At 40.4% G+C, this 16,670-nt stretch overlaps 1 protein-coding gene across 1 annotated transcript in view; it reads left to right on the top strand.

Moving 5' to 3' along the window:
- XPA (XPA, DNA damage recognition and repair factor) overlaps window positions 1–16,670 on the top strand; it is a 321,718-nt gene that overhangs the window by 222,727 nt on the left and 82,321 nt on the right. Inside the window, exon 5 of the mRNA XM_044061000.1 lies at window positions 4,356–4,521. Within this exon, the coding sequence (XP_043916935.1) occupies window positions 4,356–4,521 (166 nt within the window). The remainder of the gene's footprint in view (window positions 1–4,355; window positions 4,522–16,670) is intronic.

The raw sequence follows: 16,670 nt of genomic DNA, 5'->3' as shown, positions 1-16,670 counted from the left end.
GGAGAGGGATGACTGTAGCAGTGCGCCATTTGATAGGGACAAAGCCTGAGGTGAGGCTGTGATTGAACAGGGCACACAGGTGAGGTGCCAGTTCACTCTGTAGTTCATATAGAACACAGCCAGGGATACTGTCAGGTTCCATAGAAGCTGTATTCTTGGCCTTGGACAGTGCTGTTTTAACCTGCACAGCAGTAATACTGGGTCCCTGGCAATCTGCTGGTATTGTGATTGGTCCTTTGGGGGGAGGGGGTAAAGTAGGCACTGTATCTGTTTGCCAGTATATTTGCAATATCTGTTGGCTTGGTATAGGAGATACCATTGTGCAGTAGCTCAGCGCAAATCTGGATATTGCCGTGGAGATTCTTTACATAACTTAACTGGTTGTTTTTACTATCTGCTGCAATTCTGTTTTCATAGCTAGCTTTAGAGGATTTGATGAGGGAGTCTTTCCAGTCTTGGGACTTCACCTTCTTCCGCATCAGTTTCCACCTTCTGTTGTAGAGTTTTTTTATGGCAGGGGACCATCAGATTGGCTTCCTTTTTTTTTTTGAGGAGAGTGTCTTAGTTTGGGTATGGTGAGATCCATGCATTTGTATACGTGTTTGTACAGTGCATTGGTGTATGATATGGCGGTCATACAACTATGGTGTTAAGGAGAGGAATGCAGAAGGGCAGATGGTAGTGGATTTTGAAAAAAGGATGGACATGGCTGTGGTGAATACATATTTTAAGAAAAGAGAGGGGCATAGGCTGATGGACAAGAGTGGAGGAAGATGCACAAAGGTGGATTATATCCTATGTAGGCACAGCAGTCTGAAGGAGATTGGGGACTGTAAAGTGGTCGCAGGGGAAAGTGTAGTTAGGCAGCATCGGATGGTGGTCTCTAGTATAACACTGGTGATCAAGAAGAGGAGGAAGAGTGTGAGGGCAGCGATCAAATGGGGGAAGTTGAAAAAGGGTGATTGTAAGGTAGAGTTTAGGGAAGAGTTAAGACAGGCAGTGGGTGGCAGTGAAGATTTAGCTGAGTAACTATAGCAGCGCTGGTAAGGGAGACAGCTAGAAAGGTGTTTGGTCTGATATGTGGACAGAAGAAGGAGGACAATGACACCTGGTGGTGGAATGAGGAAGTACAGGAGAGTATACAGAGAAAAAGGTTGGTAAAGAAGTGGGATTGTCAGAGAGATGAAGAAAGTAGACAGGAGTATAAGGAAATGAGACGTATGGTGAAGAGAGAGGTGGTGAAGGCTAAGGATAAGGCATATGGAGAGTTGTATGAAAGGTTGGACACTAAGGAGGGACAAAAGGACCTGTACCGATTGGCTAGACAGAGAGGCCAAGCTGGGAAAGATGTGCCGCAGGTAAGGGTGATAAAGGGTGATGAGGGAAACATACTTACAAGTGGGGAGAGTGTGTTGAGCAGATGGAAAGAGTACTTTCAAGGGCTGATGAATGAAGAGAATGAGAGAGAAAGAAGGTTGGATGATGTGGGGATAGTGAATCAGGAAGTGCAATGGATTAGCAAGGAGGAAGTAAGGATAGCTATGAAGAGGATGAAGAATGAAAAGGCTATTGTTCCAGATAATATACCTGTAGTATGGAGGTGTTTATGAGAGATGGCAGTGGAGCTTTTAATCAGATTGTTTAATGAAATCTTGGAAAGTGAGAGGATGCCTGATGAGTGGAAAAGGTGTTTTGGTACCAATTTTTAAGAGTACGGGTGTTGTGTAGAGCTGCAGTAACTACAGATGAATAAAATTGATCAGTCACAGCATAAAGTTTTGGGAAAGAGTTGTGGAAGCTAGGTTAAGCAGGGGGATGATGATTAGTAAACAGCAGTATGGTTTCATGCCGGGAAAGAGCACTACAGATGCAATGTTTACTCTGAGAGTGTTGATGGAGAACTATAGAGAAGGTCAGAAGGAGTTGTATTGTGTCTGTGGACCTAGAGAAGTCATATGGCAGGGTGCCTAGAGTGGAATTGTGGTATTGTATGAGGAAGTCAGGAGTGACAGAGAAGTATGTAAGAGTGGTACAGGATATGTACGAGGGCAGTGTGCTAGTGGTGAGGTCTGCGGTAGGAGTGACAGATGCATTTAAGATGGAGGTGGGGTTACATGAAGGATCAGCTCTGAGCCCTTTCTCATTTGCAGTGGTGATGGACAGGTTGACAGATGAGATCAGACAGGAGTCCCCATGGACTATGATGTTTGTGAATGACACTGTGATTTGTAGTGAGACTAGGGAACAGGTTGAAGAGACCCTGTAGAGGTGGAGCTATGCTCTAAAGAGGAGAGGAAGATCAGCAGGACTAAGACAGAATACATGTATGTGAATGAGACGGATGATAGAGGAATGGTGAGGATGCAGGGAGTAGAGTTGGCGAAGGTGGATGAGTTTAACTCATTATATCCAAGTGACGCCTCCAGGTGCCTCTGCAGTTTACTCCTACTGACGCCTCTAGGAGTCAAATGTTGCTTGTTATTATTTGTATCAATAATTCTAAAACCATGCCATGTACAAGGTTTTAAAACATTTCATCTTAAAGCTTACAAAATAGCAAACTCAGCTGCTGTTTAGTGCAGGTAAATAAATATTCACTGTTGTTTTTATAATATTAATTTATATAGATATAATTTTTACATTTTTCTAAATATCTCAACAACCAGGTAACACAGACAGAACTCTTTGGTTTCAAATGAAAGGTCTCAGCTAGATGAATAAAATGCTGCCAACAGTATGTGTGTAACATGAGAGATTACTGAGATATTGTAAGTTGTTTACAAAATATTACAAATCTAACAGTTACTGTGTTTACTGTGACATAAAATTCAGTTTAAGACTTGCAACCTAAAGAATACTACCATTTTAAAAATATTTTGTGTTGAAGAGCTTCCCATTTATACTTCTTTCTTAAGCTCTATGGTTCCGGAGATATGAACATTTGTTTGAAATGTGAGGACATAATTTGTTTCTGTGAAATGGCTTAGGCTCCGCCCATTGGAAGTTACAGTGCAAACTTCTTTAGTTCCTTAGGGAGTACAGGCAGGGTGGAGTGGGTGGAGAAGAGTGTCAGGAGTGATTTGTTGCAGACGGGTACCAGTAAGAGTGAAACAGAAGGTCTACAAGAGGGTAGTGAGGCCAGCTATGTTATATGGCCTGGAGATGGTGGCATTGATGAAAAGACAGGAGTCAGAGCTGGAGGTGGCAGAGTTAAAGATGTTAGGATTTGCACTGGATGTGATGAGGATGGACAGGATTAGGAATCAGTATATTAGAGGGTCAGCTTAGGTTGGACGGATTGGAGCAAAGCCAGAGATGAGATTGCATTGGTTTGGAGATGAGGAGGGAAGGGATGCTGGGTATAGGAAAAAGATGCTAAGGATGGAGCTGCCAGGTAAGAGGAAAAGAGGAAGGCCTAAGATAAGGTTTATGGATGTGGTTCGAGAGGACATGCAGGTGGTTGGTATGATAGAGCAAGATGCAGAGGACAGGAAGAAATGGAAACAGATGATCCCGTTAGGGGTCGCCACAGCGGAACAGCTGAAAGAAGAAGGAGGTCTATAGCATTGCACTCTTGTAGCCATTTAATAAATAATTACAATGGGCCGTTAGACTATTACTGTCTTTCTTTGTTTTCTCAGAACTCACTCAGCATTCCTTATAAGCACTCCAGCAGCTATAATTTTCCTTATTTTAATTTTTAGCACAGACATGAAACAGTTTCCTTTCCATGCCATGATTATTCCTTATTTCTTGGCCTTTTCTCCAAAACCCTGAAATTATTTAAAAGACAACTGTATCATTTCTTTCCTCACTGCTCAGCTACCCTTAAGTAAATATTTGCATTCACTTTTAATTTTCATGTTTTCTTTCTATTTCATTTTGTCCACCAGCCTCATCCTGTGTTTAGTTTATACTTCCAGCCTCACAGCTCACGTCTTGTCTTTTACCCCAGTCAGTATCCATTTTCTACAAGCACTGCTTCACTGCCACAGCTTATAAAAATAAGTTTGTTTTGTTCTAAATGTTTTGTATAACTACATACTGTTTTAAGCTGCACCATCTGCACACACTTTGTAGTGAATTGTTAGTGCTTGAGGTACTGCTTTTGCTTTAGATATGTCTGTATGCTTTCTGTTCTTGGTATGGTGTGCATGTGGTTTGAAATAATCCATAATAGTCAGTTCACATACCAGGTTACCAAATGAATAAAATGACCCAATATTGCCACTCAAAAGTGAGTAAGTTAAGTGCAACTGTGGCCATTATGTTTTTAGAATAAGCAATTACATGATTTAGTACCCCAGTTAAACTGGCAAAAAAACACACACTTTTGTACTTTGCATCGATTTCAGGGACCCTGAAGGGAAGCATAAACTTATGACACGGACAGATGCCAAGCAAGAATTTCTTCTCAAGGACTGCGATTTTGACAAGCGAGAACCTGTTCTTAAGTATGTTCTGAGGAAGAATCCACATAATTCACGATGGGGTGACATGAAGCTCTACCTAAGGCTGCAGGTACTGTACAGATGAGAAATTATATCTTTGTACTGTACCACTATTATTTTTACATACCTGATAACAGTGCAGTATAATTTCTGCAGCTACTGTGCAATTTGCACAGTTGTTGCTCAGAATATCTTTATTTAAAAGTGCTTTTGCCCCACTTTACACATTTAGATGGGCTATATACGTTTCACTTGTAGCTGGAATTGCTGAGGCAGTGCTTTCACATAATTTTGTGGTCACTTTCTAAAATGTTTATTGCCAGTTATCTGTTCACTACTAGCAAGTCTATTGTCAGCTTTGCACATAAGTGTCATCGTCTGTGAAATACTGATGTATGATTACCTGTCTAGGAACCTATTTGTACTTATGCCGGGCTTTAAGACTGCATTTTATTATAGGGAAAAGCATTTTCTACATTTCGTATTTGGTTCTTGAACAGTAGTCTAAAACATAAATACGGAGGATGTGGCACAACGTAACAGTGTATGAGCTAATTATAGCATAAGCACCACATTTAAAAGGACTATCAGCATTAATTATGCATAAGCTAAAGCCCAAGCAAACGTTTCTTATAAAATACTAGACATAATAAGGAGCTAGAAGATTTTCTTTGGCTTAAATTACCATTGTTGAAGATGGGAAATATTAGGTTGGGGTTAACGATGCAGCAATCTGAGTAGTCTGTTCAAACTTTAAAGGGCTTCTGGGATTTACTCAGAGGAGCTGTAACCTTGGCACTTGTTATATAAAGAGGATTTGGTATAGAGTCCTTCACATGTGGAGGTAGCGTTGAGGTCATCCAGGAAAAATGCCTTCAAGTATGTATAGTTTCCATGTAAGTAGATTGACGTGTCTAAAATTACCTGTCTATAAAACTGCTGAATATTACTTTTCAGAACATATTTATCTGGATATTACATAGCACAAAGTGTAAGACAGATAAAAAAAGAAAAATGTCAACAAGTTTCTTCTCTGACTAGAACAAGCCATAGTATTACAAAGTTTAGTATGGTTTAGTTGTGAATTTTTTTATTTTGTTTAAATTTGTTTTCCTGGTTAGAACACTAGTCCTTGAAAACCTTCGCCAGCCAGCAGTTTACTAACCAGCATACAATAGTCAGATTTCACAGTACTTCATCAAATTATACAGTGCAAAATAATGCATTTATTCAAACTATTGTCTGCATTTGATGTGAAATTTTAATTATGTGTTATTTGGAGACTAGCAATGTGAGCAGCAGGTTCAAAAAATAATGTTTGCAATTCAAGAAATGTTTCATTAAACAGATGCACATTCTCAAACGTTTTACTGAATGGAGGACCTGGGCAACTGGTTGAGATATGCATAATGTTAGTAAGCAGTTAAAGACAGACAAATGCTATTATCCAATAAATACAGATTCTTAAGTATTGATAGTATGAAGGCTGACATGAAGACTGTTCCCAAAGTAAGTTTATTCCTAGCGTAACAGCTACAGGTGAATCTGTTTACCCATCTCAGTATTAAGAAGTAATACATGTTATAACTGAAGTGAAGGAAGCTGTAAGCATGCTTATATGCACAGAGGGTACAGTATGTGCTGTGAAGGGGTGTTCTTGGTACAGATCAGAGGTGAGAGGGAATAGATCAAAGGAGAGAATAAGAGGAGATTGAAAAAGGGAAAAGGAAATAAAGAGAGACCAGAAGGTATGAAGAAATTACCTGCGGTATGCTGTTAGTTAATTATATTAGTTGTTGAATGAAATAACCTGATAACACTGAATGGGGAGAGAAAGTTCTAAGAAAGAAGGTAGATTTACTATCCTCATAAATTATTTATTTTCCTTTCATACCAGAATTCTGAGTGAGAATCAAGTCACTTTAATGTGGAAGTTAATGATCCTCTGCCCCTGGGGCAGTGAGAAAAAGTTTGTTGCAAAGGATTTGTAATGGCAGTCCAAATGGAGGGAAAGGTTTGTAGTCAGAGGTTCTAGGAGTAAGCTGACTGGCAAGAGGGGGAAAGGAATATAACTTTTGGAGCTTGAATGACCTTTGTTTTATTGGTAGCCATTTTGTTTTTGGGAGGTTCTGACAATGGTATTTCCTATTAGGGGTAAAAAGTTATGAATCTGCATATTTGGTTTACTAGGCATTTGTAGTGGTGCAATGTTTTTCTTTGATGCAGCAGATATAATACACCAGTGGTATTCCATTTGGACTGGGAGAATACTGTTTTCTAGTTGTGCTTCTTTCTTCTGTGGATGGAAAGTGAGAATACTTTGTGGCCCAAAAATGGAGTTATTAGCTTTAGCTTTTGTTACATTTAGGTGTTGTAGGAAATTTGTGCTGGTCATGGCAAGTTCATACATAACACAAGAGGTTTGTTGCCTCAAGTTTTTCTTGATTGTTAATGTAGAATATTTCTGTTTTAAGAGTATTGAGGATAGTTCTTATTGGGTAACAAAGATCATACCTTTTTTTTGTTAAGAAGTAGGTTCATTTTTATAATCAACTAGAGAACAGGTTTAAGTCTTTTTCTAATTCCTTTTTGATTGTGGCATGTGATGGAAAGACTGGGACCTATAGATAACTGTGTTCTATTGATAGGATGATTGATAGATATATAGATATGTAGATAGATAGATAGGTTGATGGGTAGTTGCAGTAGTTGTGAGGGAAGTTTGCTAACAAATTGAGAAATGTAGAGTGATAATACTAAACTCTGGGATTTTCTTGTGCTTAGTGAGGCACTGGTTGAAAATTTTGAACCTGCTCTTACCCTGAAGTTTGTTTAGGATTAATCCCATCAGCAGTGTGGGCGTTTTGTAAAAGTTAATGGCCAACCATTTTATATGCTTATGTTTAATCAATGAATATTGTCCCTGGTAGGCTTTCTTTCTATTTAGAGGTATTATTTATTCATTTATTGAAATTTGTTTACTGGGAAAGACTGACTGGGTCACAGCCCCATTTTCAGCAAAAGCCAAGGGAGAAAAGCTCCACTTAACAGAGAAAATACAGAATTTTTCAAACACATTACATGAAACAGATGAAAATTATGTGTTTCAAAAATAATCAATATTGTAAGGCATAGAGATATACTAAAAATATGTTACAAATAGAACAATGAGAAAAAAAGTAAAACACTATATACAATTCTGTAGAGCGTCCTTTTTGGCAGTTCGTAGTAGTAATATGTAAAAGTCACATGCTTAGTTCAATTGTAAATATAAAGAGGGGGAGAGATTAGGATAGCTTAGTATAAATGTGGAGGAGGTATTAGGAAAAAGTTATGCAAAGTGATATACAGGATAAGTTAGTCAGGTGAAGATGAGGAAGTGGCGATGGATAGCGAATCTGTACAGGTAAGTCTGCAGAAAAGTAGACAAGATCTGTGTTCAGCCCGGGGGTGTAGTATGAGCAATACCATGAATTTAATAGGTGTTCTTTCAGAAGATGCTTGAAGGAAGGATGGTAGGTTACAGTTGTAATAGCCTGTGGAATAGAATTCCATTTTTTAACAACAGAGTAGCAGTAAAGGCTATTTCCAGTTGCTTTTTGAAGTTTATAGATGGTGAGAAGTTGGTTATCATTAGAATGAAGGGGTCTGTTTGGGTGATAGGAAGGAGGAATAGAACTTAGTGCAGGACAGGCATGGGGTTTATAAATGATGTTGTGGGCAGTAGCTAGTTGTACAAAGTCCAGGTAGTGGGGTAGTTCAAGTCAGTTCAAACTTTTAAAGGGCCTTGTAGTGATGTGTATAGTATTGTTTATTGGCAGCAAATTTATCACCTTTGTTGTTGCATATTTCAAGTTTAGTTTTAACAGATACCTACAAGTTAGTAAGGATAGGGATACCATATAGGAGTGAAGGAAGGAGGTAGGTCTTTGTTAGGGTTTTAGCAGAGTTAGTAAGAACGTTTTTTATGTCTGTAAAGCATGCCAAGTTTCTGGTGAGGTTTTTTGTATTATTTTGAATGTGGAGTTCAATTCTGAGGTTGTCATCAATTGTCACATCCAGCAGTTTTGTATGGGCTACAATTCTCTGTATTGTTAAGTGAGAAGATTTTGAAGTTGGATTTGTCCTTCAGGTATGCTTTGGGAGGGAATAGGAATAGTAGTGTTTTTTGGGGGTTGAATAATAATTGGGCATTGTGAAGCCAGTTTTCAACAGAGGTGAACACTTCTTGTGTGAGTTCAAGAAGTTTTTCCATGATGTCAGATGAGCATATTGGTGTCAAGTCATCAGAATACTATATAAGTGATACTTGCCTAGAAGAAGTATAGGGGTCATTAATGAAAATGTTAAAGAGAAGTGGACCAAGAATTGAGCCTTGAGATCATAGCTCTGAACATCTTAACACAAAAAACTGTACAAACCAAAAAATCACAAATTCTGTAAGGAACAGACCAAAAATATGAAGCAAAAATCTGGACATTCTGCGAAAATCTGTACAGTAGATAGGTATGCTTGGGGTACACTAGTGGTAAAGGGGAGGTAAGGAAAGAAGGTATGGTGCCATCTAACAGTTTGCTATCTGTTAGATAGGTAGCTTTTAATCCACTGAAATTAAGGAGGGATAAGGCCAAGTTGGTGCAGTTTTTGGAGTTTGCTGTGTGAGGCGGTGTCAAACGCTTTGGACAGATCCAGAAATGTGGAAGAGATAAGTTTGCCCGAGTCACTTTTCTTATTTATATTATCTAGAAAAAACTAAATGAAAACTCCAGCCAAGCTAGAATTTCCAATGAGTGACCTCCCAAACCTCCTGTAACAGAGGCACATGGGATATATGCAAATGACATTTATGAACATCAGGTGTTTCAGCTGTACGGCGATTCAGATTGCCCATGACTTTTACATTTGAAGTTGATTTAACCTCATACCTCATAAGGACTTTCATTCTTACTGTATTACTTGCCTAGGCCCTGATCACGACATTGCTAGTTGTCGGTTTTGTGCTAGATTTAACCAATGCACTATTAAGCGTCGGTACGATTTTGCATTTCACTATTTTGGCAGAAGATTTAACTATACAATGTCGTCGGATAGCCACAAGAAACGCAAAGAAAAGGACAGGCATCCAAGGTCCAAAACCGACGACGAGGCTTCTTCTAAGCCAGTCGCCGGTTTGCCAGTTCTCAGTGAGGCGCCTTTGCAGCCCCTGACGACCGCTACTTTAGACTCGCAAGCCGCTACCGACACCCACATGGAGTCGTCCAGGCCACTGGAAGCTCAAGGTATTGGACCTTTGGAAACTATTCCCTCAGATGGCTCCGGAGACGCTGAGCAGGCATCGGCTTCTGAGGGTGTTTTCAGACCTACTCAATTATATGTTAAAACGACTTCAGCTTCAAAGGCAAAGACTAAAGCACCTTTAAAGACAAAGAAACAAGTACAACAGCCTCATGGACAGGCCTCCATGCCTAAAGAACAGATGCTCAAGATGGCCGAAGACCTAATTACTTTGATAAGGGGTTCCCATCCCCCTCCTGATAAGAGGCCTAGGCAAGAGACAGAATATGAATCTTCAGATCAGGTTTCCATTTCATCTGATTCCTCTTCTGATCAGGAATACTCTCTTCCTCCCTATGAGGAATCTGATGCTGAAGAATCTATCCCTTCAGCCTCTCCTCCTGAGGATTATTCTTTTGGGGAAACTTTACATACCATGAGGGAGCATTTCCACTGGGAGAGCCAAGATTATTCAGAATCTAAGAAAAGGCTCAGACACTTCCTTTTACTACCACAACACAGGCCCCTAGCTATTCCATCAGTGTTAGACATTGTAGATGATGTATTTTCAGAGTCCAGTCTGACCCCTGACTCCTTACCTCCAGCTCCTGCTAAGCCGGACAGGTACTACAGGGTTCCTGACTCTCATAAATTCCTTTTCAAAAACCCTGCTGCTGACCCAGAAACTATCTCTCATGGTCCCAAATGGATCAAGGCTTCCACTGCAAAAAACCCTACTCCCTCTGACAGGGATTCTAGGGCACTGGACAGATGGGGGAAAAAAAATTACACTTCTGCTACTTTGGCTATAAGGGCTTTAAATTGTCAGTTTCATATGCTCAAATATCAGCAATATATTATATCACTGCTTAAACAGAAAATGTTGATAAATTCTGAATGTGCAGAAAACAAAGAACTGCAGAATTTATTGCATGCAGATGAACAAGTTGGAAAGCATACTTTGCAATGTGGTTTTGATTCTCTGGAGGCCTCCTGCAGGGCCGCAATTACGGGTTCTGTCATTAGGAGGCATGCTTGGTTAAAGGAACAAAATCTACCTGATCATGTTAAGGCAAAAATATTAGATGCTCCATTACAGCATGATGCTTTGTTTGGTGTTAAAGCAGAAGAGGTGTTAAAGAAAATGGAGGACAAAGCTAAATCTATGCAAACAGTCAAGAATTTCTTACAGGTACAGCCACCAAGATTTAGCAGACACTGGCCTACAAAGAATTGGTCCTTTCCAGTGTCAGACAGGCCACAAAGGGGCAGATACAGATGCCCTAGAGGCAGATCCCAGCCCCAAGGTTCGTACAGGTCTAAACAATGGGGTGCTTCTATCTCCAAAACTGGAGAAGACAAATCACAACCATACAGGAAACAGTCCCAGTGACTTCCCCCTGCCTGCGCTAAGCACATATCTTCTGGCAGCACCTTTAGGGGGAAAACTAGCACTTTTTTCTCAAAATTGGCACATAACCCAGGACAAATGGGTCTTAAACATAGTGTCACAAGGCTACAAGTTTCACTTCCATACCCTGCCAAGGGCAAACGGTTGGCCAGACCTACCAAAACATCAATGGGCAGAGGCACAAAAACAAGTCTCACCCCTCATGGACATGAGGGCCATTCAACAAGTACCAGAGCAAGAGCAGGGACAAGGATTTTATTCAAGACTGTTCTTGGTACCAAGAAAGGACAAAGCTTGGAGACCAATACTGGACCTATCTATTCTAAACACATATCTGGATATTCCAAAATTCAAAATGTTGACTCTACAGCAGCTTCTGCCCGTGTTGGGCAAGAAGGCTTGGCTTGTGACTTTAGATCTAAAAGAGGCATACCTGCATGTCCCAATCAGACAAACTTGCAGAAGATATCTCAGAGTCAAAGCTGGCTCAATGCACTACCAATTCTCTGCACTGCCCTTTGGCTTATCTACTGCGCCCAGGGTCTTTACAAAGTGCCTGGCACCAGTAATTACATTCTGCAGACAAAGAGGAATACAAATATATCCTTACTTGGACGACTGTCTCATTCAAGCAGAGAACAAGGACATTCTACTACAGCATCTGGCATTTGTAAAGAGATTACTACCATGCCTAGGGTACACAATCAACGAACAGAAATCAAAACTAGTACCCTCTCGAGAGATAATATTCCTGGGTGCAAGCTTAAATACAACTGCCCAGATGGCTTATCTCATGCCAGACAAACAAAGGCAACTGACTACCTATTTCAAAATGTTGGCAACAAAGGGCCAGTTATCTGCAAGAAAAATTCTGCAGGCTTTGGGCTTCATGGCATCCTGCATTCTACTAATTCCATATGCAAGACTGCATATGAGGAAACTTCAATGGTACCTAAAAAGTGTTTTGACTCAACATTGCCACAGCATGGAACCAATAGTTACTCTCATTCCCTGCCTGCAACAGGAGTTTCGATGGTGAGCGAAGGCCTGTCACCAGAACAAGGGACAGCTATTCACTCTACCCCCAGCCACACAGACATTAATAACGGATGCATTGGATTATGTCTGGGGAGCCCACATGGCAGGAAGATGTATTCAAGGCACATGGTCCGCAAACCAAATGCATCTACATATCAATCAAAAAGAGATGCTAGCTGTTCAAAATGCCCTGACAGCCTTCAAGGACCTACTAAATACGGGACAACTACTGATAAAAACAGACAATACCATGGTCATGTGGTATATAAACAAGCAGGGAGGCGCTCATTCTTACCCCCTTTGCAGACTGGCCATGACTTTGTGGGACACAGCATTGACTTACCAAGTACATCTGCAGGCACAATTCCTGCCAGGAAAGATAAATACTCTGGCAGACAAACTAAGCAGAGACCTCATGGATCCCCACAAGTGGAAATTGGATCCACAAGTCTTCAGCATGGTAACAAGGAAATGGAAATGTCCGGACATAGATCTATTTGCCTCACCTCACAACTGCCAACTAAAGAGATTCTGCACAAGGACTTATCACAGACAAGCATGGAACATGGATGCCCTATCTTTCAGCTGGAAAAACTTAACAGTATATGCCTTTCCTCCTCTGCCTCTCCTTCACAAGGTACTCCTAAAGGTCAGACAGGAGAAGCCAAAAATGATACTGATTGCCTTAGACTGGCCATGCCAGTACTGGTATTCAATCCTAAGGAACTTGTCTCAATGCCCAGCCTGGACCTTACCTCAAGTGCCTCATCTACTGTCCCAGCAGAACAGTCAGATCCTGCACAACCAACTCAAGACCTTAAATCTGGCAGCATGGCAGATAATGTAGTCATACAAAACACACCTCTCACTAAAGCGGTGACGGATGTCATTTTGGAGGCCAGGAGGCCTAGTACTAGAAAATCCTATACTGGAAAATGGAAGAGATTCTGTGCTTGGAACCAGGCACAAGGAATTGACACAGCTGTACCAAATATTCCTCAGATTTTGTAATACTTGACTGAGATGCTGGACAAAGGCCTATCCTTTTCATCTATAAAAAATCATGCCTCTGCCATTTCGGCTCATTACAATACAGAGCCACCACTCTTTTCTCATCCTTTATTAAGGCAGTACCTCAGAGGGGCCAAAAATTTAAGGCCTTCAAGGAAATCACCAATACCTGCATGGGACCTCAATTATGTCTTAGAAAAACTCACCCTGCCTCCTTTTGAGCCAACCGCTACAGCTGATAAAAAGTTTTTATCTTGGAAAACAGCTCTGCTCCTACCAATAACTTCTGCAAGACGAGTCTCAGAGCTACAGGCACTCATGGCTGTGGAACCTTTTATCATTTTTTATCCAGACAGGGTTTCTCTGAGGACAAACCCGACATTTATGCCTAAGGTAGTGTCCAGTGTGGCCCTTAACCAAACTATTTATCTGCCTACCTTTTACCCAAACCCACAGAATAAGGGGGAGAGAATTCTGCATTCTTTGGACATACACAGACAGCTACGCTTCTATTTGAACAGAACCAAAGCTTTCAGAAAGACAGAGCAATTACTAGTGGCATATGCTGCAGGATCACAAGGAAAGGCTATCTCAAAGCAGACTATTTCAAAGTGGATAGGCCACTGCATTCGTTTCTGCTATTCACAACATGGCAAGCCAGTACCTAAGGGCATTAGGCCACATTCAACAAGAGCAGCAGCCACTTCAGCAGCCTTCTTCAGGGGAGTACCAACCAAAGATATTTTAGAGGGTGATACTTGGAGTTCAGTGCACACCTTCACAAAACACTATTACTTACCACTCTACTCTAAATCCAGGGCAGGCTTTGCCACTGCAGTTCTGCAGGGCCTAATAGCCGCTCTTAATGCTATTTAGCTCCAGCCTCCCAACCTTAGCTTTGGGAATCAACCCAATAGTAATGACTGCAACAGTGAAACACGAAAAACATAGTACAGTTGTGTACACTTACCATAAATGTAGATGTTCAAGTGTATTCACTGTTGCAGTCCAGGTTACCCACCCACCATCCCCCATTTCTTTGCTGGAACTTATCTGTACTTCTCTATTCTATACAACCTATGTGGTGTATTTGCTTATAGATGAAGGCAAAATATATACTTTGGTGCATGCATGTTTTATTGGCATCTTTTTAGCCTACCCTTTTGGGGGCACCTGACATCTGGGGCAAGAAAAACTGAAGAAAATGGTGTCGGCTGCATCTTTTATACACCTGGCACACTGGTGTCAGGGAAGAGGCGACAGCAACCGATGCCGGACCTAGACTTTGGAATTCAGGCTGACTGAGGGTAGCCTGCCAGCAGGATAACCCAATTGTAATGACTGCAACAGTGAATACACTCGAACATCTACATTTATGGTACGTGTACACAACTGTACTTTTCTTGTCATTTGAAGGTGGATTGCTTTGTGTCATCTTATGGTTTTCTTAATTAGATTTCCACAGAGAGATAAAATAACAGTCCGACCACCAAGGCTAGTGGCATATAATCAAAAAACGAGCAGCAAACAAAAAAATATATTTTAAAAACAGAAGTTTAGTGCCACAGGATTAGCCCTTTCACAAAATGTGCTTCATCAGATCCTACAAAAACATACTGATAGGCATCTAACATTTAAAATAAGGAAAACCAATCAAAAAGCACAATTAATGATGTAAAGGATGAGCCTTCAGGGCTGGATTTAAAGGTATAGTAAAGTTTAGCCCAGGTGTTCTATGTGCTTGCAAAGTTGATATCCATTTCATTTCCATTAACTCAGTTTTGTTGACATTTCCACCCCTTAAACCATCTCTTATAACTTCTATAACAGTAAACTTAAATGTATGCCCAGTGTGGTTACTAATATGCTTATAAAGAGCATTGAGACAGTTCTTCCTCCTAATGTCCCCTGTATGTTGTAGTACTCTTTCTTTAAGTTTTTTATTAGTCTTGCGTACGTAGAATGATTTACATCCTATGCATGTGGCCAAATACACTAAGTTGGTAGACTTGCAGTCAGCATGTAAATTAAAGTTATAACTTCTGTTTGTAGTTGGATGAACAAAAACATTGTCACGAGACATGAAACTACAAACTTTACAGGATCTACAAGGAAACATGCCAAACCTAGCTGGGAGCATAATCAATGCACTACAATATTATTTTAGCCAGGAAGGTGATGTCTAAAGTTGGGAACTTCATGTTTTACCCTGAATTCTGAATAGCAGTTGTTTGCGGGTGGGGATTTATTAGGATAGACTCCAGTCATTATAATTAGTTTTTTTAGGCTACTTGCATTTAGTATTGTAGAGTTTAGGTGGACATTTGAGAAGTTTTTAGATTGGTTGAGATGAGGGTGGGGGATATAGTACAGATAGGTGGTATTACAGATAGACTGGTTTCTCTATTACTTTTCATTATTATAAAACAAATATTTGTATATATTAGAGGAGTTAGTTTAATTCAGACTTTATGAAATGTTACATTTATTAGGTATTTTGATTTAATATTTCTGGAGTATTGAATGGCTGTAGATCTTCCAGAATAATTGAGAATGCCTAGGTTGGTTAGTTTTGATTGGTCTGTATAGAGGTGTTATTTATGTGGAGTCGTTGGGATGCTGTGATGTGTGAGAAGAAGGGATGGTAGTGGTAGAGAGATGGGATAATTTTATTGGCTCTTTGATTACCGTGACATCATAGAGAACATGTGACATTGTATACATTTGATGTGAAAAGTGTAGATGAGCTGTTGCTGCCACCAAGAAGCAGGGAGGCAGCTGTGAGAGGAGAAGGATTCAGTGAAGAAGAGGGGAGAAGGATGGAAATGAAGTTAACTGGTTGCTGCTGTGAACCATGAGAAAGGAGAGGGGATAGATAGTGAAAGTCTCTGTAGAGGAGCTCCTTCTGCTACCAAGATAAGCGAGCATCAGTCCGTAGAGTAGAACTGATGAGCTTTTAATGTTAGGAGAGTAATGAGTTGGCAGACTTTAAAAATTCCCTGCAGACTACTCTTGTCAGAAATACTGGGTGAGCAAATTGGTGTAACTAAGGAATTTTTTTTTTGAGCTGTGATGCAGGATCTGAATTGTCTAGACATAGTAAGGCCTTGCCGAGTTTAATTCTGGTGGGTGCCAAAAAAGCAATTACTATAAAATGGAAATCGAGGTGGTCTAAACCACCAGTATTAGAAGTAACGAATATAGGAACAGAGATAAAGGAACTGGAAGTGGGATTTTTAGAAAAGGGTAGGAGCAAATTACATACAAAAAAAACGGAATTGTGGGAGTAAGGAAAAATAAACAGCAAAATCAGAACCAAGCAGAATAACTGCTTAGTACGTGCTATAACAATGGGTGGGATTCTCAAAGGCTTGCACAGAGTCTAAGAGTAGAGTAAGACTCCATGCAGCCAACATGTCCGCTAAGCAATCTAGGAACAGCCGGTAGGGGCGTGCAAGAGAACTCTTAAAACGACTCTTACACGG

This window comes from Protopterus annectens, chromosome 2.part0, assembly GCF_019279795.1.
Source record: "Protopterus annectens isolate FY-2018-M chromosome 2.part0, PAN1.0, whole genome shotgun sequence".
In the NCBI taxonomy this organism is placed as follows: domain Eukaryota; kingdom Metazoa; phylum Chordata; order Ceratodontiformes; family Protopteridae; genus Protopterus; species Protopterus annectens.
The sequence above is the reverse complement of the archived record's forward strand: the minus strand, read 5'-3'. Positions and strand labels throughout refer to the sequence as shown.